Source organism: Paroedura picta, chromosome 8 (genome assembly GCF_049243985.1).
Source record: "Paroedura picta isolate Pp20150507F chromosome 8, Ppicta_v3.0, whole genome shotgun sequence".
NCBI lineage: Eukaryota > Metazoa > Chordata > Lepidosauria > Squamata > Gekkonidae > Paroedura > Paroedura picta.
This window is the reverse complement of record NC_135376.1, coordinates 43,865,248-43,891,332: the sequence shown is the minus strand read 5'-3', so window position 1 is coordinate 43,891,332 and position 26,085 is coordinate 43,865,248. Positions and strand designations below refer to the sequence as shown.

The window sequence follows — 26,085 nt, the reverse complement described above, 5'->3', positions numbered from 1 at the left end:
TCACATGACTCAACTGTTGTCCTTTAGCACCCCCTTCCTTCTAATTGTTCAGTGTCTCTATTCAAATAAACATTAAATTATACAGGCTTCTAAATGTACCTCCTTTGGGTTGATATTTCCATTAACATTTCTCTTATACAATTTCCCTTACTAGTAAAGTGGGTGTATATTGCATGTGAATGAGGAGGATACCAAAATGGGCCCATGGAGAGAGAAGGAGTACCTGCTACTGGGGCGAGGGGTAAGCAAAATTGTGGATTTTATTTTTGATGAAAAGACACCCCCCCCCTACCTTGCATAGAAAACTGGTAATAGCTTCTTCTTGCTTCCTTGGAATGTTGGTAGCAGAGTGCCATGGCTCTGGTACTTAAATGCTACTCAAGCTGATAGAATTGATGTGTAAGAACATAGATATAAATTCTACAGGGGAGGTCATTTTAAGGGCAAAAGGCAGATACAAATTTTGCAACTAAAATAAGAATAGGGAGGCAATTTGATTTGAAAGACTTCTCACTGAGTATTTTTAAACTGTAGGTAGGCTGCCCTTCACAGTGGTGATGGGACTAGTGTTATAGCATGCGTGCTCTGAAAAAAAAAATTCTGAACCCATTATTCCTCCCTGCTCTTGGATTCTGGCGCCAAAGAGTGAAGGGAACAAGCTCTCCTGTGTGTAACTGCCATACAATAAATAATAATATCCATGTGCTCTTCTGAGATCTTTGAGAGATAAGAAGAAAGAATTCCTTACATACCCCTAGGCATTTCTTTGAGAGAAGGGAATTGAAATACTTGGATAGTCTTTTTCAGTATGTCTGTGTAATCTCTTGGTAGGGGTCATTGTAGATCAGAATCTGTATCTCCAACTGGCTCTATTTCTGTCAAATGCCTTTTCTTATTGTGGGTTGGATTGGATCATCCTGCGGTCTTACCTGATGCTTGATATTTCATTTCGATTTGCTTCCAGATTACAGGGTATGCAACTGGCATGAGAATCCATAGGATAGCCAAGTGGTATAGTTTGAACTTAATTTTGTTGTGGCAGTCACCAGATGGCTGAGACATTTTATTATACTCCACAACCTGTATTAGACCTCTGTTCTTACTGTACTCTGCAGTCCAGGAAAAGGAAGCCTAAGTTTAAAAAAGGATGTGTCAGCATAAGTGAAAGGTTGTTAGGGCAGTTTCTTTGGATTAACATGCCTTATGTATATGCAAATCCTTCTTTATGTGAAATTTGCCATCTATTGTTTTTGGATTGTATGTAGTTATGCTGACCCCAAAAATGTCAGTTAGCTAATGAAAGAAAAGTGAGAACTATACATGACCTCTGTTGTGGGGAAGATAATGGAGCAGATATTAAAGGGAGCGATCTGCAAACATCTGGAGGACAATTTGGTGATCCAAGGAAGTCAGCATGGATTTGTCTCCAACAGGTCTTGCCAGACCAACCTGGTTTCCTTTTTTGACCAAGTAACAGGTTTGCTGGATCGGGGAAATTCGGTTGATGTCATTTACTTGGATTTTAGTAAAGCTTTTGACAAGGTTCCCCATGATGTTCTGATGGATAAATTGAAGGACTGCAATCTGGATTTTCAGATAGTTAGGTGGATAGGGAATTGGTTAGAGAACCGCACTCAAAGAGTTGTTGTTAATGGTGTTTCAACAGACTGGAGAGAGGTGAGTAGCGGGGTACCTCAGGGCTCGGTGCTTGGCCTGGTACTTTTTAACATATTTATTAATGATCTAGATGAGGGGGTGGAGGGACTACTCATCAAGTTTGCAGATGACACCAAATTGGGAGGACTGGCAAATACTCCGGAAGATAGAGACAGAGTTCAACGAGATCTGAACACAATGGAAAAATGGGCAAATGAGAACAAGATGCAATTTAATAAAGATAAGTGTAAAGTTCTGCATCTGGGTCAGAAAAATGAAAAGCATGCCTACTGGATGGGGGATACGCTTCTAGGTAACACTGTGTGTGAACGAGACCTTGGGGTACTTGTGGATTGTAAACTAAACATGAGCAGGCAGTGTGATGCAGCGGTAAAAAAGGCAAATGCCATTTTGGGCTGTATCAACAGAGGCATCACATCAAAATCACAAGATGTCATAGTCCCATTGTATACGGCACTGGTCAGACCACACTTGGAGTACTGTGTGCAGTTCTGGAGGCCTCACTTCAAGAAGGACGTAGATAAAATTGAAAGGGTACAGAGGAGAGCAACAAGGATGATCTGCGGCCAAGGGACCAAGCCCTATGAAGATAGGTTGAGGGACTTGGGAATGTTCAGCCTGGAGAAAAGGAGGTTGAGAGGGGACATGATAGCCCTCTTTAAGTATTTGAAAGGTTATCACTTGGAGGAGGGCAGGATGCTGTTTCTGTTGGCTGCAGAGGAGAGGACACGCAGTAATGGGTTTAAACTTCAAGTACAACGATATAGGCTAGATATCAGGAAAAAAATTTTCACAGTCAGAGTAGTTCAGCAGTGGAATAGGCTGCCTAAGGAGGTGGTGAGCTCCCCCTCACTCGCAGTCTTCAAGCAAAGGTTGGATACACACTTTTCTTGGATGCTTTAGGATGCTTAGGGCTAATCCTGCGTTGAGCAGGGGGTTGGACTAGATGGCCTGTATGGCCCCTTCCAACTCTATGATTCTATGATTCTATGAGAAAGATCTGAATGATAAATTGCCAACTGAGATAAGACAGCACTCAGTTGTTCTTTCATCAGTTCAATTGACCACTTCTTCTCTGTTTGTTGAAGTATGTAGGGAACAAATTGTCTTGGTGTTACTAGTTATCTCTGGGAAGTGAATATTCAGCAGCCCAACAGTTTTATGAAGACCACTGGTACTCCAGGCAGTTGTTTTCACTCCCCAGTGTTACTCTGACTGTCTAGGAAGGGCTGACATTTTAAATACAAACGTGAAGAAGAGCATATATTCTCCAAATACAAAGAATATACTAATTGCTAAAAAGGGCTTACTTTAAACCTATGTAGATAGGGGACATTAGGCTTCATTGTGCTGTTAAAGGGAAACTCTCCTATGCATTATGCTTTGTAAAACCTGGCTTCAGCTTGGCTCAGTACAGTGGAACATAAAGGGATCCAAGTGCTTTTGGAATAATTTTAAAGCTGAAGTCCTAAATTATGCTATTTGGCCCTCAGAAGAATAATTTTTAAAATTCTTTGTGTGCGCTTTCTGAAGAGTATTAAACTGGTAAAATGTATACCATTCTTGTAAACCCCATAGAGCTGATTTTGTTGTTATGTGAGGAAGGAATAGAAAACTCCTGCTTGTTGGGTAGAACTTTTTGTTAAAAGAATTCTAGGAGCTTGACTTTAGTTGAAAACACAGATATACTGGACAGAGCTTGGTTCCTTTGGCTATCTTTTCTCAGCCTGGAGAAAAAGAGGTTGAGAGGGGACGTGATAGCTCTCTTTAAGTATTTGAAAGGTTGTCATTGGGAGGAGGGCAAGATGCTGTTTCTGTTGGCTGCGGAGGAAAGGATGCGCAGTAATGAGTTTAAACCAGTGGTCCCCAACCCCCGGTCCGGGGACAGGGACCGGTCTGTGGATCAGTCGGTACTGGGCCGCAGCTCCTCCTCGTCCTCCTCCTCGGGGGCTACCCTGCCACTCTGCCGCCGGCTCACCTTTGGTGCTCTCTAGCAGCCGCCATGGCTGGGGCTCCCCCTCGGCATGGCACAGTACAGCTGTTGCTGGCAGCACCCCCAGTGGGTGGCAGGAAGTCAGGGGTGCTGGCGGGAAAGCAAGTGAAGCAGGGGTTCAAGCAGCCGCGGCGACATCCTTCGGCAAAAGACTACCCCCCCACGGGCCTCAGCAAAACTGTCAAGTGTTGACCAGTTCCTGGTGATAAAATGGTTGGAGACCACTGGTTTAAACTACAAGTACAATGATATAGGCTAGATATCAGGAAGATAAATTTCACAGTCAGAGTAGTTCAGCAGTGGAATAGGCTGCCTAAGGAGGTGGTGAGCTCCCCCTCACTGGCAATCTTCAAGCAAAGGTTGGATAGACACTTTTCTTGGATGCTTTGGGCTGATCCTGCGTTGAGCAGGGGGTTGGACTTGATGGCCTATATGGCCCTTTCCAACTCTATGATTCTGTGATTCTGTCATTTTTATTGTGGGGCACATCTTCTGACATGGTCCCTGCGATGGAAATGGGTACAGACGTGATGTCCATAGCCCCGCCTTAGGGAGTGCGCCAGAAGAGGCTGGGGCAATTGTGGGGTGTTGCAGCAGGAGGCTGACTGGGACAGCATAGGCAGGAGGAGGCTAGGCCACTGCCACGCTGCCTGAGGAGGCCTGGGCAGTTACAGGGCAGCGTGGCAGCTGGGCAGCCCAGCACTACCATGACGGTGTGGAGGGGTGTGGGTGGGAGGGAGCAGGGGTCTGGGTAGTAGGGATGCCTCTGGGGGCTGGGGCAGAGGCCATGATGCCAGCGCAGGCCTAGGTGCTGCCCTCCAGGCTGGAGGAGGCCGAGGCCCTCCTGGGAGAAGAGGTAAGGAGGGAGGGGAAGGATTCTTTATCTGCATGTTTGTATGTTTGTATGTAAATCTGGGCAGGGAGGGACCAGGGAGTAGGTTGGGGAAGGAGAGAGGGAGGGGAGGGGGAAGGGAGAAGGGAAGGGTTTTGTGTATATGTGAGAGAGCGAGAGGGAGGGGGATGGATTAAAAAGCTCCAAAACAGGTATGTGTTCCACATACCTGTGAGAGCCTGCATGTCACTGTTTTCTTGGGTTTTTAATGTTGACTTAAAGGATTTTCCTGATTTTGTTTTAGAAGTTTTCTGGTTATTGCTAAACCACTTATAATATAGGAAATTTAGTAATGGAATTGATTGAATAAAATTAAATCTTTGCTCTGAGAAAGTAACAGAAAAGCATTGACACCTTGCAGTACATGAGGCTAAGTCATAATAGGATAGAATAATCACCAGTTCATATGAAGGTGAAAGCACTTGTTATCTGTTGTAAAACAAAGCTGTTCCATCAGGCCTAGGGTTGAGGCCAGAAAACACCACCAAATAGAACTGGCCTCCCTATCAAAGTGCGACTTAATACCAGCTGAGGCTGACAAAACTTCTCTGCCCCTTCTCACCTTCCTGAACCATTGTAATTCCAGAACAGGCAATGAACAACATAATTGTTATAGATTCTTAATTTTTGTTGTATATTTATACATGTTTATTTATACATGTTTATTCCGCTGTACATTTTGTTATGATTTACCCTGTCCTGAGTCTAAATAGAATGGGCGATAACAAATACCATAAAAATCAAGTAATAATAATAATAATAATGCCTGGAATGTGTAGGTGTGGTTCATCCATGTCAGTTAGGTTCTTGCTAGGGTCATAACGTAACATTGGAAAAGAGGAGCATAGCGGTTAGGAGACAAATAAGAAAGAAGCTCATTTAGATCTAATTAGGTAACCTTAGACAAACATTTTTGCAGATGTAACTATCAGCAATACGTGAATATCAATATTATGATATCAATATTCAGTGAATATCAATATTCAGTGTTGTAAGGATTAGGAGAAATTCTTTGTATGGTTTATTATATAAATGCTAAATATTATAATTAGCAAGGTTTGATCTGCTTTTATTGGAGAAAGGCAGGAAGATATAAAGATATCTGAAATTTTTCTGATGAGATTTCACTAGACAGGCAAACGCTCACGTTCAACCATATCTCTTGCAGTTGTAAATTCTGGAAAATGTAAACACTGCGGCATTATGTGCTAAATATGTCACTGTGTTGGAATGAGTATGCATATTTGGCAAATTTGGCTGCATGTGGGGTAAGTGCAACTTCTAGAGTTGGTATATTCATATTGGAGGGGTGGAGATGTGTGTCTGCCCTCTTAGATGTGACAGTCATCAGCCCTCCTGTTAGAAAACAATCTCTTATGACTGGGTGTTTGAGATGTAGTTCCAGGTGACCTTGGATGAAACTGAGGACATTTCTGCACCTGTTAAATGTAGTTAAATGATTATCTAATGTAGCCGTTATATTCCAACCCCTCCATATGACGTTGCCAACAATTATCGTGTAGGCCAGGGGTAGTCAAACTGCGGCCCTCCAGATGTCCATGGACTACAATTCCCATCAGCCCCTGCCAGCATTTGCTGGCAGGGGCTCATGGGAATTGTAGTCCATGGACATCTGGAGGGCCGCAGTTTGACTACCCCTGGTGTAGGCAGTAACCAACTCGCTATATCTTCCATTTTAAAGCGCGAGTTCAGGAATCGCATAAAGTGGATTCACCAACCTATTTAGTGCTAGCTGCCGGAGAGCAACCAGCAGACAACCAACAGAGGGAAGTTATGGAGGCTCAAACAGTCTAAAGGCTCCTGCCTTGTCCCTCCCTTGCACCTGCCTCCCTCTCCCTTGTTCTTGGGGACAGGAATTTCTTTTGAAATATGGCTAACTTACTGGAGCATCGAATAGGCAGACAAGCGTGCAGATGATGCCACAAATAAAATATTTTTTTTCAAAGTTATAACACAAAGTGTGCCACTCTAAAGTTTTCGCTCCCCTCCAATCAGGAACGAGATTAATTTTAAAAAATATCAAAGGACTCGTGATCCCATAAGGGATGGCATTCAAAAAGCACTATGCATCTATGATTTTATGCATAGGCATTTCAATAGAGAAATATGAATTAAAAAAAATAGTAGGTATCGAGGGACATTTAAAACATGGGAAAAGGGGATTGGTTGCCTGAATTGATTGACAGGCGGAAGTGAGTTGCATATAAGGCGCGTTGTTCTCTTTCGCCATTTCCAGCAGGAGATGTGGAGGGTAAGACATGTGAAAAGAAGGCAGACAAAGGCAAGACAGCAAAAAGGTGGGAGATGCGATATGACTTGGGATTATGCCATTCATCTGGCGTATTGCTATTTTTGCTGATGTGTGGAAATTTCTTGAGTGTTCAAGATCTATTTCAGTCTAGCTTCACAGTCAGTTTTGGAATGGGGACTACTTTACAGTGGATAATATCTTGCACCAAGAAAATGCTGTTCAATATGTTCCAGGTTCTTCTGGACTTCTCAATATCTTTTGATACAGTTGACCATGGTATTTTGGGCTGTGTCTGAAAGCTGGAACTAGGGAAACAACATTTTGATTCCAGAAGATGGTGATGGGACGTTCTTTTTTATAAGACTTGTCTTTAGGATCTGTTTATGCTTCCAATTTTGTCCTTTTAAATATTTATAGTATTTGTTGATAGTATGTTGTCCATCTCCTATTTCTCTTCATCAGATCCAGGTGAAGATATAATTCTTGGTGGGTACCTGCAATGTGTAATTATCTTTATGAGGGTGAATAAATTTGAGATCAAAGCAGTTAAAACGATGACAGAAGAAGTCTCAGATTATATGTTGGCTTGAGAATTGCATTTTCTACAGTCTCAAGTAGTGGCTGAGGTTTTGAGTGCATTTTTTTTTTCAGCTTTGATTTTTCAGCTATACTTATACCAGTAGAACTTAAAAAGTTAGCCAGTGCAATCCATGCCTTGGTAACTTTCAGGCTGGGCTTCTCCAATGTGATGTACATGGTACTGCTGTTGTAAACTCTGGAAATTTCAGTTAGTTCAAAATGGTGCTAACCAATTTTAGGTTGATGTAAGCTAACAAGCACATACTGTATACTGTATTTATATTGGTAGTCAGTAACTTTCTTTTAAGATGCTTTCTGGCTCAATTTAAGAGGTTTTGTTTTCTATAGTGTTCTTGGTCTAGAACTTGAAAACTTTGGGACATTATGTATGCCATAAGATGAACATATCTTGCTGTTCTCCCTCTGAGGCAGAGGCCATCTTGGCATGTGATTCTTACCATTCACTCAGGGAGGCAAGAACAAATTTGCTATCTACTTCCTATCATTTCCCCATGTTATTTCTTATACTCACTTCTGCCACCTAACATCTAATCTTCAGTGTCTGTACCTTCTTCCCCCATTTTCGTCTGCTGAGTTGCCACTGGATAACACTAGACTCTGAGAAAAGAGCAAAGAGCTTACCAAACACAGCAGCCATTTTGCAATTCAGCGCATTCAGTGTTCTATATCAGGTGCTTTAACCATGACTGATTATCAGATTCCTATCTGATTACGAATTAGAAGCCCGTCTTTCAGAAAGATGAGAGAGGTGATTCTGGTGAGCAATGACCCATGCAATGCTGCACTGGCTGTGGCTTATCAGGAGCAAAAAAGCCCTGAGCGCCCCCCCCCCCCATGTTAAAAATCACTGTGTGGAAAAAGATGCCTTTGGTTTCCAGGTTCCTTACTCCGGGCCAAATCCTTGCGTGGTCCATTTTGTATGCTCCCAGCATGTGAATTCCAAGCAGCCCATGGCATCTGCTACCCGAACGAGTACTGAATAGAAAATGGACACCAGCAGCTGCATGGCCCCGGGCTATTTAACATGTCTCCCAAAATTCTTCTCTTTTCTAAGGCAAGGTATGGGAGAAGAAATAGCCAATTGTTGCCAATGAGATGCCCCTCCTTCAGATAGATCCATATCAAGCTCCCCCCCCCCCAAGATGTGAGGGTCAGAAAAATGACACTTTAAGTGGGAAGCCTCCAGAGAGGGTGGTATATAAATATAATAAATAAATAAAATAGAACCAATTTCAAATCAAGAGAAAGGCCAAGGCTTTTATTCCATCTTCTTCACAGTCCCAAAGAAAAATGGGAACTGGAGAGTGATCCTAGACTTTATTTATTAGCAGGTTCCTTCACGTAAGACACTTTAGGCTGGAGATATTAAGATCAATTTTTCAGGCTTTTTACCCGAGAGAAAATCTGACCTCATTAGATCTTACAGAAGCCTACCTTCATGTTCCAGTCTTCTGTGCACAACTTAGATTCTTTCAGTTCTGTGTAGAAAACCTTCAGCTGCAGTTCAGAGCTCTACCCTTTGACCTGCCCCCAAGGGAGTTCTCAGAGCTACATATCAATCCTATCATGACTCTGAGGTGTCAGGAAATATACCTATAGCCTTAACTGGATGACCTGCTCATTTGATCTGTATCCAGACAGAAGTAAATGCATGACATGCAGGAAACCGTTAATTGGCTCCAAAGCTTTGGCTTTCTGGTACATCTACAAAATAACTTTCTCAATCCTTCTCAAAGATTCAAGCACCTTGGGGGGGGCAAATAAACACCAATCAAAACAGTCTGTTCCTCACTGACAACAAAGCATCCACACATCATAAGATTTCTAAAGGGGGCTGCTTTGAAGGTTCCTCCTGAGTCACAGGTTTCTGACCTGGAGATTAAACACAGTGCTGTCTTCAAAGCATCCATTCAAACCAACTAAGGATGAGGACCTTGTTCCTTTTGGCCATCACTTCCACCAGAGAAGTGTCAGAAATTCAACCTTTGTTTTTTAAGTTACAACTTTGCATCTTTCATAAGGACAACAGACTCATCATTCCATCCTAAGATTAACTCTTCCATAATTCTCAGGAGATCATTCTGTCCTCCTTTTGTCCTAATTCTAGACATTCCAAAGATAAACTCTAGCATATGCTAGATAACAGAAGAGTGCTCAAGACAATCATAAGAATGGAGAACATCAGGAAAATTGATAGTATTTTCACATTTTCTCTGCATAATATGGGATCCAACATGTCTAAGTCAGCTAGTAGCAGATGCTTAAATTTGCAACTTTAAAGCACCTAATGCTCCAAGATGAAAGGTATCTCTGGGCATCAGTGCCCACTCAGAAGCACTGTGAATAGTGCTGCATTTGCAAGACACACCAAGATGGAAAAGTTGTGCAAGGCGGCAATATGGTCTTCAATATCAACCTTCCTTAATTAAACACTACAAGATCAGTCTATACATTTCATCAGAGCCCACCTTCGGCAGAAGAGTTCTCCAGCATGTCATGGAAGTAGATGACGATAAACCACCCGGGAATTAATACATTGCTGTGGGAGGTCCAGCCAAGATGTCCTTGCCTCAGAGGTTGGTTACCTACCAAGAAGGGTCCTTCTCCTTTTGTCCTTTCCAACTCATCATTATCCATGAGATATTAGCCTACTATCTTTTTAGATTTTTCCTTTTTGGGTTCCTTACACTGAAAGCTATTCTCTGCTCTAGAACTATAAAAACTAAGAGAAAACAGCATTTTTATAGTTCTAGAGCAGGGCATAGCTTTCAGTGTAACTGAAAGAAGGATGACTCCTACCAAGAAGAAAGGAAGCTAAAGAAAAATTGTTCCTCCTCCTTGAGTGAATGGAATCACCTGCGAAGTTGTCCTCCTGTCTTCAGAGAATCTATCATGAATAGTCGATTCAAATGAAAAAAACAATTTTGCTTACAAATGTCTCATTGTTTTGAAAATTTGGGGGAAATTTTATTATTGTATTACAATATGATTTGGCTACAGCCCTACATTTTATTATCCCTGTGTATTCTCTGTTACTTGTTGTAGGATAAGATATCCAGTAGGGTTTTTTTGTTTGTTGTTGTTTTTTTGCTCATGTTTGCTGAAATTGCTTTTTAATGCTTGAGATAGATGTAGGAAGTTTTCTGGTGCATGGTCTTTCAATTGTGACTATTCTTGTACAGTCTCTTTCTTGTTTCCAGCTACAATCTTTGGCTGTCAAATTCACAACTCTTCATTTCTGGACTTGATGACTTTGAAGGGAACGTTATCTTCCATGGCATATGTAAGCGAAACAGTTACTAGAACTGTGTACTCAAGGGTTCCCTTAGAACTGTTCTCTTGTTTGGTTGGTGTTTCTTCATGGCTAAACTTTCAGTCATCATACCTTCATACATTACAAGGATGAAAGCCTGTCCTGTTTTAGCCAGTTGTAAGGAGTTTGAGTATGAGCCTCTTGTGGCACAGGATGGTAAGGCAGTCTATATGCTGTCTGAAGTTCTGACCATGAGGCTGGGTGTTCAAACCCAGCAGCCGGCTCAAGGTTGACTCAGCCTTCCATTCTTCCGAAGTCGGTAAAGTGAGTACCCAGCTTGCTGGGGGGTAAAATGGTAATGACTGGGGAATCAAATGACCCTGTATTGAGTCTGCCAAGAAAACGCTGGAGGGTGTCACCCCAAGGGTCAGACATGACTTGGTGCTTGCACAGGGATACCTTTACCTTTAAGGAGTTTGAACTACCTTGAAATATTCTATTCTGAAAGCTTTTGAAGGATAATTTCTTACCTAGTCTATAGAGTGATGAAGTAGAATCACACTCAGTTACTGCATGTCAAAGAGGATGTGTTGTTTGTGTGTTTGGAAATTTGCCTTGCAACATTCAACCCTGTACAGTCTGCTTTCATGATTCTCCTCACTGGAGATGTATGCGTGGAGATTGGGTTTGTGTTCTCCTTACAGCAGTTTCTCCAGCCTTAACAAGTATAACAGCTTTTGATGTTTTCAGTGTGTCTGCATTAGGTGCTGCTTATAGCATAGTAAAATTCCAAAACTGTGCACTTAATAAGCTTGCTAAATCTAGTTCTGTTTGTTTCCAAAGAACTTCTGCTTTGTGGTTACTGCCATGATCAAATCTCCAACTTTGACCTATTAATGAAGATCTCCCTGCCTTGGCCTTTGTGTGGTACAAGTTGTAACTGTCAAGCATGTTTTAACTGAATTTTTGTATGATATATTGCATGTATTGCTCACTAATTTGAATGAATGCATGCAACATTATGGAGACATTGACTATTAAAAGTGAATATTTGGAAAAGCAGGAAAACTGTGTTCATATTTAACATTGTGCCAAGGGCACAAAGAAGATCTGCATAAAATATTGGTCAAAGCACTTATGGGAGGGCATCAAATATAATAAGTTTATCTTGATTCCACCACAAATTAAGAAGTAGACTAGCTAGTTGGAATTCACCTTGGTACTTTACATTTTGCTTTTATCGTTTTGGCGATACTGGATAGAGATTTCACTATTTTTAATATTTAAATTCACTGTTGCTGCAAGGCTTTTCAGTTACTTTTATGGTACATTCTACAGTAGAAAGTGGTGTTATGGGTTTTTAGAAAAATATAAATTGGAAATATTGCCAGTTCTCTGAGAAGAGCATGATCTGATTTAGCTATTTGTTTCGTAAACAAAAATTTAAAAGTTCTCTGTATTGATGGTATCCTAATAGTAACAAACAACTCGAAATAAAATATTATTTATTAATTAATGTATTTATTATATTTATATACTGCCCTCTCTTGCAGCTCAGGTTGGTTTACATTTGAACTTGTGATATAATACGGAAACTTCATTTGTGATCCAATAGAAAGGAAAACATAATTGTAAATGCAGAACATTACTAACGACATAATATTGAACAGTAGAATATTTAGTATTTTTAATGATTAACATTGCATCGGTTCTTCATCTGCAGGGTGAAGCTTGTGGAGGAGGGGGCCTCTAGAGCAGCAGTCCCCAGCCTTCTAGTAGTCGGGGACCGCCTCCGAGGGTTGGAGAGAGCCGGCGGCCCGGCTGCCGCTGCTCCTCGCAAACACGCAGTTGTTGCGCATGCGCGTTTTCTCCACTAGGTGGTGCTAATGTGCATGCGCAGAGCTGCCGCGCGTGCACGTTTTCGCCAGCAGGGGGCGGAAACACGCATGCGTGGCAGCTCCACGCGTGCGCGTTTGCGTCGCTGGTGTGCCGGCGGCCGTGCCTGCTTCTTCCCCCCCTCTCGCTGCGGGGGGGGGGAGGAAGGTGCGGCCGCTGGCGGCCTGGTACCATGGCCTTTGCGGCCCGATACCGGGCCGCAGACCAGGGGTTGAGGACCCCTGCTCTAGAGGCTCTAGTTTGGTGGAGTTGGTTCATTGGCTTGGAGGAAGAGCTCTAGTTTGCAGGCCCTGTGGAATTGTTGTAGTTCTGGCAAGGTCCTGATTTCTTCTGGGAGCTCATTCCACCAAGCGAGGGCCAGGATGAAGTAAGCCCTGGCCCTGGTTAAGGGCCAGGGATCACCAGCTTGATGGTATTTGTAGAGCATACTGCTCTCTGGGGAGTATAGGTAGACAGGCAGTCCCTCAGGTACTCAGGGCCCAGACCACATATGGCCTTGAAGGTAGTTACCAGAACCTTAAGTCTGATCTGATATTCAACTGGTAGCCAGTGCAGCTGTTGGAGCACAGGCTAGATGTGGGTCCTCCAAAGTGTTCCCATGACAAGCCTGGGCTGCTGCATTCTGTACCAGTTGAAGTTTCCAGATCAGGTATATAGGTAGGCCCATGTACAGCAAGTTGCAGAAATCTATCCTAGAGGTGACTGTCGCCTGGATCACTGCAGCTAGGTATTCTGGTCAGGTAGGGCGCTAGTAGCTTGCTGCTCTAGTGACCTTCTCCATGGAGAGAGAGATATCAAAGATCACGCCCAGGTTCCTGGGTGGCTATAGTTTGGACCAGAAAGGTGCTCCAGCTGATTCAAGGAAACTATCACCATCTGAAAGAAAGTGTAAAACTACTCAGTCATGTCCTTTACAGCAGATGCAACCTTGGATTTCTTGATTTTTTCATCGAGTGCCAGGGAGGCAAACTACCACTCCAAAGCCATTGTTTTGTCCTGCTGATTTCAAGGGGACAGAGAATTTGGCAATGCCCTTGACAGAATTTTGGTGGAGACTACAGATAAGAAAAAGGCACTACGGATAGGAAAAAGGCACCCGGAACCTTGAAAAACATATAACATAAGGCTCTTTGGAAGTTTTTCCTTTCATATCCAATATGTGCTTCCTAGATTTGAATAAGAAGCTAGAATATCCAACTGGAATCAGTCAAGATAAACATTCAGAAGGAGAAACTTTAACCCTGGAACTGATACACAGACAAGGATATACAATCATCTGCAGGGCAAGAGATATTGGATCCCAGAAATAAAACATATTCACAAACACTAGGGACAGAGACTGGATAAGGAACAAGTACAGAGTCAGTGGAGCAAGAAAGAAGCAGCACTACTAATAAACCTGCTAGAGCCTTATGCCATCTGTCCAGCTTTTGTATACTTCAAAACCAAAATAGCTCAATCCCATGCCTTGGTAAGAATATAGTGGCAAAACCTTTCCTCAACAAATGGGGGAGTGGTAGTTCTAAGTCCACAGCAGCCATTATACTAACATGAGCAGAGAACAAACTATCCTCTATCAGGGCAGAACATATCAAAGAAATGGCAAACACCCAAGCAATCCAAGAGGGAGAATGGTCCTTCAAGAAGGAATTGTTTGACCTAATTCCAGTTAACCCCCCCCCCGTTGGATCTCTTTGCATCCTCAGTTCTTCACCAAGTTTTATCTTGCAGCTGAAGGACCAAACTCATTAACATCAAGCTGGCTGTGAGAGGTCTGCTATACACATTACTGTTGATCCTGGTAATATCAGAACTGATCCAAAAAATCAAAGAACAATGGACTTGGCCTTGTTACCCATGGTTGTCATCCCTACTTAAAATGTCATCAAACATGCCTCTGAGACTCTGGTGTCAGTGGTCAAGTGAAGATCTGTGTTCCCTGAACCCAGCCTGTTCCTACACAATAATGTTCTACTAGTCAAGCCATGACCTAAATTTATTTCCAAGGTGCCTAGGTAGAGTTTACTGACAGTACTTAGTAAACTTATGAGTCTGTAGCAAACTGGATAATCTTTTTTTGCCTTTTTTAAAGAGGCAAGAATGGGCATTGGAAAAAGGGGAACCACAGCGATGAACAGGGAAGGAAAGAGGAGCATGGGGGCATATGCAGCATTTGCTAGACACACCACTTTCGAATAAGTACACAATGTGACATGGCCATCCATATCTACATATCTACATTTATTAGACACTATAAATTAAACACTTAATTTGGTGAATCCTGCCTTTGGCAGAAAAGTGTTTCAGCATATCCTAGATTCAGAAATCAATGACCCACCCAGGACATGGGGACACTGCTGTGGGAGGTCCCACCAAGAGGGTGAATAAACCATTGGATACTAACCATGAATGGCCCTCTTCTTCTGAGGAAAGGAGGATATCTTGTGTCTCCCAAAGTCAATATCTGTCAGTTGTTTGCAGGATTTCTTTCTGTCTTAACAGTTCTACATTTCTTATCTATCTTATGTTAATGTTATATGTTACCTGTTCTATCCAGTTGTAGAATATAGAGCAAATTAATTGCTTCTGGAGGTGCCTAAACTGAAGGGCAGATGATTCTCAGCAGAGACAGGGAGGAAGGAAAAAGTTGTTCCTGCCTCCCTGATTGAATGGTGGGAATCACCAACCAAGATGTCTTCCTTTCCTCAGAAAAAAGGATCTATCACGGTAAGTATCCAGTGGTCTATTTGTAGCTTTTGAGACCAGAAAAAGAGAAAGAAATCTTGGTGAAAAGGAAAGCCTACTCTTTTAGGACCTTTACAGTATAGTGTACATGATCAATTGTGCTGGAATGCTGCTTTTAGAATTTTAAGATATTAATATAGCAGGTCATATTCCAACATTGCTGTTTTATTTTTGCATTATATTAGGGTTCTGTTGGTCTATTCTGCCAGGTTTTTAAAAGAATTTTAGAGTGTATTCTCTGATGCATTATTTGGCTTTTTTGATGTTGAGTATTGCATATACGCTGTTCTGTTGTTGCTATGCAACTGTTAAATCTAATATTTAATATTAATAAAAACCAAGTAATGTTACCATTGGTGAGAACAATGAACTGAGCAAGGTAGGATTGCACTGACCAGGCTCTTGTAGGTTTGCAGGCATTGTGACTGCATTGTTGTGTATCTGGCGAACTCATTGGCAATTATTATTGTTATAAGTAACATAAAAGGTTATACATTTTTTTAGGAATCAGCTCTGCACAGAGCTGAAATTTTCTGTGTCTAAATACTAACATGTTAGGAACCAATCATGTGTGCAACAGAGTCCAGATTTTTATTTGTTTAGTGAAGAAATCTGCTGGGGACCAGGTTGCTTTTCCAGTCCAAATTCCCAGCTTGTTACATGGCTTTTATTTATATAGTTATTGGATTTTCTGTTGTGTTTTAAAAAGACAACCCTACTATTTGGTTTCACACATTTCTTTTGGATGTATAGCAGGCCCCTTAGATTAATAGGCAGCCAGGTTTCTCTCCCCCCACCCCCCGCACGCCCACCCCCCATTGTGAGACTTTTTCCAGCCCTGTTTTTGCCTTAGTTTTCTCAGTATTTCCCATAAAGATTGTCAGAATTGTTCTAGAGTTAGTAAAGGGACTTCTGGCCATGATGTCAATCTAAATGTCAAAATGCTGTTGTGTGCTTGGATTTATGTTTACTTGTATAAACATTGTTCTTTCAGTTCTGTATTTTTCTGCTTTCTGTCTTTGTCTCTCTCTTTCCTGTTTGCATTTGTGCATGTCCTAATAGTTCTGTCCTTAGCTGATCATCTTTGATCCAAATAACAAATAAGCTTTGTGTCACCTTAAAGAATAGAAAATGTATTGGGGCATAAGGTTTATATACCAGAGACTTTTTTGGAATTTATCTGTGCTGCTGCTGTCAGCTGTGTTCTCTAGTAGCCCTTTTAACAGCTGAAGGTTAAATGATAGTGCTTTCGAAGTTGTGGATCCTGTAGGAAATGATTATAATTCTCAGATGTTGCATTGTGGTTCTAGCTCACGCCTAATAAATGAAAGTGACTTTTTCTGTGTTTAGATGTAAGCCTTACTGATGGAAACGGTTGTACATAATCTGTATCATGTGATATTACAGCTATTTCTGGATCACGTTTTATATATACTTTTCTCATGTTCTTGCTCAATTTCAAATATTATTCAAAAGATAAATATTAGAAAACATAGCACTGTTTGGATAAGACAAAATTTACTGCAAAATCCAGAAATCTCATCTTTTAAAGTAACCTCTAGTAGAATTAACAGTTGTCTTTTTAAAAATGACCCTTTCCTGGTACTTGTGCCTTTTTCGGTGTATTCTGAATAATGGGTAACATGTGCTACCATATTGTTAGCAGCAAGCCATGATTTAGATTAACATTGCATTTACATTTACAAATAGTGGCAATAATTGAGGGGAGGTGTAATCTTTTAAAATAGAACTCTCCAGCTCACTTTAAAAAGAAAATCATCTCAGTAGTAATCGAGCTTACACAATGCACACATACTGTATTATGCTGCTTAGTTGTCCTTGGTAGTTTTTCCTTTTGTAAGAAATTCTAAGGTTTGAAGGTGGAAGAGAACTGCAGTATGGGGCAAATATATACATTTTTAGTTGATAGCCTAAAATGTTGGTTTATCTGAAAAACATACTTTAAATGAATCATGATAATTACTAAAACTTTTTCTATTTCTGCTAAATTATTTTGCTTAATGATCACCATTGCTCTTTGACTCTGTAAAAGTATTATATTTAAATGAGATTTGGCCCCTTTTTCAGTTTAATTATAATTGACTGAAAGCTCTTAAAATATAATATAAAAGCATGCTCAGCTTTGTTCTAGGAGCAGATACATATAGAACTTAATTTTCTCGCAGAAGTACGCATAATCTAGAAATCTAACTATTTTTTCTTTGCTTTTAGGATTTGAAAGTATTCTAGAAGGGCTGTTTGGACCTGGATTATTAAAAGATCTCAGTTTTTTTAAAGGTATTAATTTTTTTTGCCTCAATCTGCATTTCTAATGACAGAATCAACCTCTGCTCTGCCTTTAGAAAACGTATGTTACCTTGGTGATTTGTGCTTTTTCCCTCCCCCCAGGCAATGCTCACAGTTAGTTTCATATTGGCTAAAATTACTAATGAGTGTGCCTTCATCTCTGTGTAGCTGGCAGTAGTTTTGGCATTGCTTAGAAAAATCAGCTTTGTGTGTAAGCAAAAATTATACTTTTGTAACAGTGGAAATTAGAGCATGACAGCATTTAAACCTGCCTGTCCTAAATTGTGGCAAAAGACTTATAAAACAGGTAATTAATTGGGAAAATGCTGTTATTTGGCTATAGGTGAAATATAGTTTTAATGGATAAGAAGCAACTTGTTCTCTTCTCTTATTCACAGACTTTGAGCCTGAAGGTGTCTCTGATTGGTCTTTTGATGAAAATTGTCTTTTCTGCTGTTTGAGAAGAGAGAAAGTGAAGGTAATAATGCATATATGTTCAGTTTTTGCAAGGATCTCGGGGTTTTATTACTTCATCCTTAGCAATATAGTAGTAATTGAACAATGAACTGTACTGTATTCTTCCCTTATTCTCAAAATAAAGTGGGATTGGGTAAGCAAAAGACCAGTTAACTAGGCAGAGAAAGTATTCACCTTTATTTTGTTCTTTTTTTTTAATAGTAGAGGGCAGTTAAATTCTTCATTATATGGGGAGCAAAGGGCAATGAATGCCGTTAGTTGCTGCTTGTTTTGAGGCTCACGCTGTAGGAGCTACAGGTATTTAGCTTGTAATTGTGATTGCCCCACAAAGCCCTATTTCCTATGTCGACACTCAACAGGGATCTTTTTCTTTATCATGCCTGCCATGAGGCCATTTCATGGGTGTGCATGAATATTGCATCTACCTGCAGTGTGACTGAGGCTTTTTGTTTCTTTGCTTGTGATTCTTGAAACAGTTGCTCATATGTGAGAAGAGTTTAATTTGATGGGGACTGTTTGGTTCTTTGTGTAGTCATCATTCCTCAACTAATAGAGATTTGAAGGCTCTGGGAAAGCAATAGAAAGTTGAGGGGGATGTGTTTCCCCCCTCTGTTTTTTCACCTCCAGTTTTTCTAATGGAAATATTGAGAAAAATGGCAAATGCCTCTTTTATATTTTATTTTTAGAATGAGTGCAGTGTTTTTAAAGGCAAGTTTTATTTTAGCGTCACGTTTCTCCTTCAAATGTTTTCTAGATTAACAGCTATGTAAGACCAATTTACAGTATAAGTAATTACAATTCCCGTATATTGCAGAGAACTACAACTCAGATGTCCTTACTTGCTTCAGATTTTTCCATCTTCTGATTGGAAATATACATGCCAAATCAAGAAATAAATATGAAAGAGTAGAGATGCTCAAGAAAATAAAACAAAACCCCAAAATTGTAAGCTGTTGATTTTTCAGCAACATGCAGCCCTGTCACCATGGCTGTTCTGAGGAGGGGAAATGTGATATAAACACCCATCTGCAAAGACTTGCGTACGTAGTGATTATAGTGGAGTGCATAGTAGTCCTGCCAACTGTTGTCTGTCACAGAGAAGCCTGTTGCTGATGCCCCTTTGATTGGTGCAAAAAGACATAGCAAACTACTGTATAAGATGTCTGAGTGCAGACTGACAAAAAGAGGGGAAACCAATCATTTCTTTCACTCCACAGGAATTGTAAGCACCAAGAGTCCTGGAACTGACATACCCACGTATGATTTCCAGTTACAGAGAAACTGGCCAAAAGCAAAGGTCATGTTTTGTTCAACAACAGGCTAAGAAACTGTAAAATGGGAGGCAGCGTCTGGACTAGAAACCACCATTATTGTATTTGTGAGAAGTTCTTTAACCACTCATCCAGTGGAGCACACAGGGTCCCCCAGCAGCCCTGTTGTCCAAATTCAGCTGTATGTAGCAGAGGCAGGGGAGAGGGTGGGGGTGGGTCTACATGAATATGGTGACATGCATGGCATTGGAATGCCACTGTGCCTGCCAACTACCCTTCCCGGGGGGGGGGCACTAGTAGCAACTGTTGTGTGCAATAGAAAAATTGGGGCAATACCCAAGAGTGGGTTTAGTTGGCAGAGAGAAATTAGTCCAACAGTGAAGTAGATGATGGGACTGCCACACCATGTTTACTTGTCTGGAGTGCATTGTCTTTGGCCCCTTCCCTCTTAGATGACAGAGTCTGAAGAGACACAAGGGCAGCAATAAGTAATATTCAGCACTGACAGCAAAGAGCAAGGACTGTCATTGTTCTTGTAGTGACCTGCTAGGGCCTACAGTTATCATTAGCCCACCCCACCCCCAGCAGCTTGATGGGGCGTCCTTCAAGGTGAGCTGTTTCTGTTGGGGAAACCAGACATAGCATAACTATTGAGTCACACCCAAGGAGCTGAAGTAGAACTGTGTCTGCATTGCTTTCTGAGGCTTGTTTGATGGGGCCTTGTTTTTGTAAGGCAATAGGTTATGTTTTGCATTCTTCAAATGACACGAGAGTTTTGTGTGGTTGATTTTGTCTACAGTTATTATGACACTAGGGCTGTGTGGGATGATAGATTACTGAAGAGATCAATGTTATAAAGTTTAATGTCTAGATTTACTGATAGCCTTTAATGCCGTTTGTTGTGCTGGGGGCAGACTCTAGTCTTTGCAGAGAGTTGGAAGCTGTTTGAATGAGGAAATGTTGCTTGCATAATACTCAGTTATTTCTTCTGACAATAGGCATTGCTTGTTTGTTTCTGGTTAGTGCTGCTTCTGTGGAAGGGAACCAGTTTTAAGAAATTGGAGGGGGGGTTGAGTTTGTCACAAACTTGTTTAGTTTGCTACAGCATTCATTTCTATTAGGAGAGGTTACACTTTTCCGAGCCAGCATCATCTCTAATACAATAAACGTACTGATTAATAATATAATGTTTATATTTCATAAATATACCAAAAGTACAACTATGCATAACTTAGTTAATGATCTTAAAGTGAATTTAGATCTTGTAACAAAATTAACATTGTATCTGTTTCAGGTGAGTTCCTCAACACAAACAGGCTTGAAAACATGTCCGTCCCCGCCAGAACTTCAAAGATTACTGAAAAGCTACAACTCTAGCTACACTATTCTAAGAACTTAGTAATGGATATGAAATATTAATTTAGTTCCTTCTTTTCAGAGACTTTTCTCTGGTGTTGCCTCCTGACACTGGGATTCAGAGGTTGACTGCTTCTGAATGTGGGGGTTTCCCTCAGTCACCATGGCTAATAGCACTGATAGACCTATCCTCCATTAATCTATGTAATCCTCTTTTAAAGTTGTTTATTCCTTTGGCCATCACTACATTGTCTGGCAGCAAATTCCACATGTTGATCATATGCGGCGTAAAGTATTTCCTTTTTCCATCCTGAATCCATCAGCTTCATTTGATGCTCTTGAGTTATAGTACTTAGAGAGAGAAGGAGAAATTTTCTTTTTGTCCTCTCTCTACCTCATGTATAATTTTATAAACTTATTTCTTGCACCCCCTTAATTGTCTAATTTCTAAACTGAAAAGTCTCAGACACTTCAGCATTTCCTCATTGGAAGGTGATCCAATGTATTAATCATCTTGAACACCCTCTTCTGTTATCTTTCCAGCTCTGCAATGACCTTTTTGAGATATGGTGACTAGAACTGTACACCATATTCCAAATGAGGCAGCCCCATAGCCCTATACAGGGGCACTACAGTATCGGCTGTTTTATGTTTGGTCCCTTTCCAAGTAACCCTTAACATAGAGTTTGCCTTAACAACTGGGTTGCCATTTTCATTGAGCCATTCACTATAATCCCAAGATCTAGTCCCTCATCCAGTAAATCATATTAGCATCTTCCCAGGCGTATAGTTGGGGGAGGGGGGGATGAAGTGAGGTGGGGGTAGTTGGGGGCCAGTGGGGGGTAGGTAAGGGGGTGGTTGGGGAAAGTGGGAGGGGATTCTTAGACTTATTGTATTACATGATTGTTGTGATCTGCTGTGAGCCAGCTGTGCTGGGAACTGCGGGCAAATAAGCAATCAAGCTTTCACCCTTACATTCTCAGCAAGTTCAGACCCTTTGAGCTTATACTTGAAGTTGGGAATTTTGTCCCAGTGTGCATCACCTTACATTTACCAACATTAAACTTCATTTACCACATTGCCATCCACTCATCCAATTTGTGAGATCCCCTTGCAGCTTTTCACACTCAGCTTTGATTTTCATCATCCTGGCCATTGGATGGTTAGTTTGGCCTGCTCTGTCCCCTCTGCACAGGCCTCTGAGGCTGCACAGAGCCTTCTCCCTGCAGCTGCAGAAGGTTGTGGCAGTGGAAGGTTTAAAGAGCCTACCAAGCCATGCTCTCAGGTGGGCAGCTTGGTGGTCTCTTCTCCCTGCAGCTTCAGATGGCTGTGCAGAAGGGAAGACTTAAAGAGCTGGCCAAGCAGTTTTCCCATTGGATGAGCAGCTTGGCAGATTCTTTTCGTCCCCATAGCCCAGGCTGCGCAGGAAGGGCTGGCTGGAGGCCACCAAACATCTGACTCCCTGCAGAACTCTTTGGTGGCTGATTCAGAATCAGACAAACTGGAATCAGTCAACCGAATCAGTGATTCAACTGATTTGAATTTTACGGAATCAGGAAAACTCAAATCTGAAAACTACTGAATTTTCCCCTATGCATATCTCAAGTCTAAAAGGATAGTAAGGCAGAACTTCGCTTTGATTTTCCCTTTGTTCCTTTATGTGCCTAATTTGTTCCTTTATGTGCCTAATTTGCATATCAGGTCCTTTGTTGGTGGTACACACAAAGAAAATAGCCTTTGTAAGTAGTAAATTATCTAATTAAAGCTATTTTCCTATGAATACGTTAGGTAGAAACTCCAAAATAACATCAACAATCTGAAGAGGAACAGAAGCATTGTGTTGTATCTTACCGAAGATTTACATAAATATAAGGATTTACAGAAATGAAAGGGCAATTTTTCTGCTTCCCCCCTCCTACTACAGATTTCAAAATGTACCTTCATGCTGGTCATGGGATCCCCTGTCTCTCAGGAGCAGCATTTAAGGGGGGCATCTGGGGCTTGTATCAGGAGGGAGGAGGTGAGAAAGTTTTATTTCGTGGACAGAAATCCCTTGTGTTAGTGGAAATGTTCAGATGGATCCCAAATACTATGTGATATGCTTTTGCTGGGTTTTTTAGCATTAGTATTGCTTGTGCCTTTTAATGTGGCATAAAATGTTTGACCATATTTCACTGTTATAATATTTTATTACATTCATTGTTAGCTGCCTTGGTAGCCCTCATTGGGAAGTAAGTTGGACATTTCTAGGTCAGTAAGGTCATTCCTAAGCATGTATGGGTGAGGATTGCAACAGTATTTGCGTAAGTATTAAAGTGAAAAGATGAAACTGCTTTTAAGACAACATAATTGTCATTGTAGTAGGTGCCTAGATATTTGAGTGTTAAATTTTATCTAAGAAGAGTACGTTAACCAGTTCCCACTAATCCGGTAGAATAGTACAGGCAGAGACAGGTTTGTGGAGAGGCAAGTCACATTTTTAACCTCCTGCTCTCTCCTCTTGTATGCTTAGTGTTTTTGTTTTTCTATTTTCTCTGAGCACTTCCTTTCTCCATGTTAGAGTCCTAGGCAATCCGAATTATCAGCCATGATCTTGTGAGGTTTTGTGAGATCTTGATTTGTGTTTACTGTGTGTTGTATTCAGAATTAGATGTATAAATTGGAACTTTCTAAATACCAAGACAAAAGGACTGTCAATGTAGACATCTTCAGTCTTGATCCCATTGTCCTGTTATAAGGGCTATCTTTGAATGTATTGTATGCTGGTGGCCTGTTCTTGGAAAGATGATTGGAACATCTTTGTTGGTGCCAGTGTCTCACTTCAGCAAGTGTTTGCAAGACAATACACAAGATGCTTATATTGGCAACTGTGTTCTAGAAATAACATTTTGGAATGAGATCATCTGGACATGATAACACAGAGGAAAAGCAGTTGTAACAAGAGCAAAGTCATGTTAGGGAATGCTGTGGTACCCTAGTGAATAAGAGGTTGCAAAGGGGATCATAACATGCGGGTGTGAATTCCACTTTTAAGAGAGATTAATTCAGTTAAACTTTCCTATATAAGACAGAGCATTCCTTTGTCAGTACTCTGAGTTCAGGACAGAAAATGGCAGAGGCAGGATAGACTGTTCATGTTGAGCAGTAGACTGAAATATGAGGTTACCACTGAAGAGAACAGTCTCCAGTAGAGTTTCCTGTTCTAGGCAACGTGGCATCTACTGATTGTGTTTCTTGGTGGCCACTTGCCTCTTCAGTTTTAGGGATTGAACCCAGAGCATCTGGCATTAATCAGGCCTTTTATAGAATCATAGAATCATAGAGTTGGAAGGGGCCATACAGGCCATCTAGTCCCTTTAATATCTGCTCCATTATCTTCCCCACAACAGAGGTCAGACTCACTGGTCTATAGTTTCCCAGGTCATCCTTCCTCCCTTTTTTGAAGATCGGAATAACGTTTGCTCTCTTCCAGTCCTCCGGGACATCTCCTGTCCTTAAAGAGGTTCCGAAGATGATGGACAAGGGCTGTGCAAGTTCTCTGGAAAGTTCTTTGAGTACTCTCGGGTGCATTTCATTCGGACCAGGGGATTTGAACTCATCCAGTGCAGCTAAATGCCTCTCGACAACCTTTCTATCCATGTTAACCTGCCACCCAGACACTATCCTTTGGCTACGGCCATCTCTAGATGTGCCTAAACACTTTGGCCTGTGGGAAAAAACAGATGTAAAATAGGCACTAAGCCTTTCTGCTTTCTCTGCATCTTCCGTTAGAGTTTGTCCATCCACACCCAACAGTGGGCCTATTGCCTCCTTTACTTTACGTTTGCTCCTCACATAACTGAAAAATCTTTTCTTGTTACAATGGGCTTCCCTGGACAATCTTAGCTCTCAGCTTTGGCCTTTCTGATGATTGATCTACAGTGCCTAGTAACCTGTAGGTACTCTTCTTTAGAGCTCTGTCCTTCCCTCCATTTCCTGAGCATTTTCCTTTTGTTTCTTAGTTCCTCTTGAAGTTCTGTGTTCATCCAAATAGGCTTCTTAGAGCTCCTGCAGTGTTTTCGTCTTTCTGGGATAGTCATTGATTGAGCATGCAATAGCTCTTGTTTGAGTAGCGCCCATCCTTCACATGCTCCCTTCCCTTCCAGCATTCTTGTCCATGGTATGACACTCATCATGTCTCTGAGTTTATTAAAATTTGCCCTACGAAAATCCAACATCCGCGTCTGGCTACAAGCTTCCTTGGCTCCCCATCTCAAAAGGAATTCTATGAGGACATGGTCACTTCCCCCTAGGGTCCCTACCTCTTTCACCTCATCCACCAACTCTTGCCTGTCGGTCAGTAATTTATGGTTTATGTGCAAGATGTTCTTCTGTAGCTGGATATAAGGCTAAACAGGGTCCTGTCTTTTACATGCCTATACTGTGGTTTGGAATATTGGTATCTGAGGCTGTCATTGAATTGATTGTTTTGTCCCTTTCACATGGATGCAGGACTGGAACTTAGAGTTGTGGGGAGTTTACTGTCTGACACCTATAAAGGAAGGACAGATCTTCAGACAAGATACTAGGATGTCTGTAATCTTGGAGGTGGTATTCTGTTTGAATGCTGTTTTGCTTCAGAATCTGAATTTCGTTGGTTCCAATAAGCTTATATAGGAATCATAGAACCATAGAGTTGGAAGAGGTCTTACAAGTTATCAACCCCTTGCTCAATGCAGGATCAGACTAAAGCAGCCATGATAAGTATCTGTCCAGCTGCTGCTTAAAGATCTCTAGTGAGGGAGAGCTCATTACCTCCATAGTATCATGAGGTCTTCATTCTTTGTGTGGTGTGACTTTCAAATTCAAATTTATTTTAATACAGCACTGCGGCCAGATAAAACAGATAGCAAGAAAAAACATTTCAGAGTAGAAAATTGCAAAATCAGGGAGCCAGTACAAAATTTAAAATATATAAAATTGTATAATTGATGGGTACATTATTAAAAAATGCATAGTAAAATTCCTCTAAAAATCTTCACTTAAGCTTAAGTTGTCTTTCCCGTGTGCTAAGCACATGCGCACAAAATTTGGCAACCTGCTTAATAATATGGCCCCTACTATTCCACAGGAGGACTTTTACTTTTTCTTTGTTTGAGCTGGTGAAGGAATTCCTGAGTAATGGGAGGATGAATTTATTTCTAGCAGAGCTAAAAGTAGGGCACCTTAAGAGGACATGTTCGATTGACACTATCTCCCCGGAATTACAGGGGCAGTCTTTCAGCTAATGGGGTTTTCTTAAAGCGACCCACCAGCATGGCAGAAGGTAACACAGAGCATCTAGCTAGTGTGAGTGCTCTCCTATAG

The 26,085-nt window shown here is 41.3% G+C and overlaps 1 protein-coding gene across 1 annotated transcript in view; it reads left to right on the top strand.

Annotated features, from left to right (window-relative positions):
- The window catches only part of LCOR (ligand dependent nuclear receptor corepressor), a 64,389-nt gene that overhangs the window by 12,135 nt on the left and 26,169 nt on the right, over positions 1-26,085 (top strand). Inside the window, exons 2-3 of the mRNA XM_077349460.1 lie at positions 17,561-17,626; positions 18,034-18,113. Coding sequence (XP_077205575.1) covers positions 17,561-17,626; positions 18,034-18,113 — 146 coding nt within the window. The remainder of the gene's footprint in view (positions 1-17,560; positions 17,627-18,033; positions 18,114-26,085) is intronic.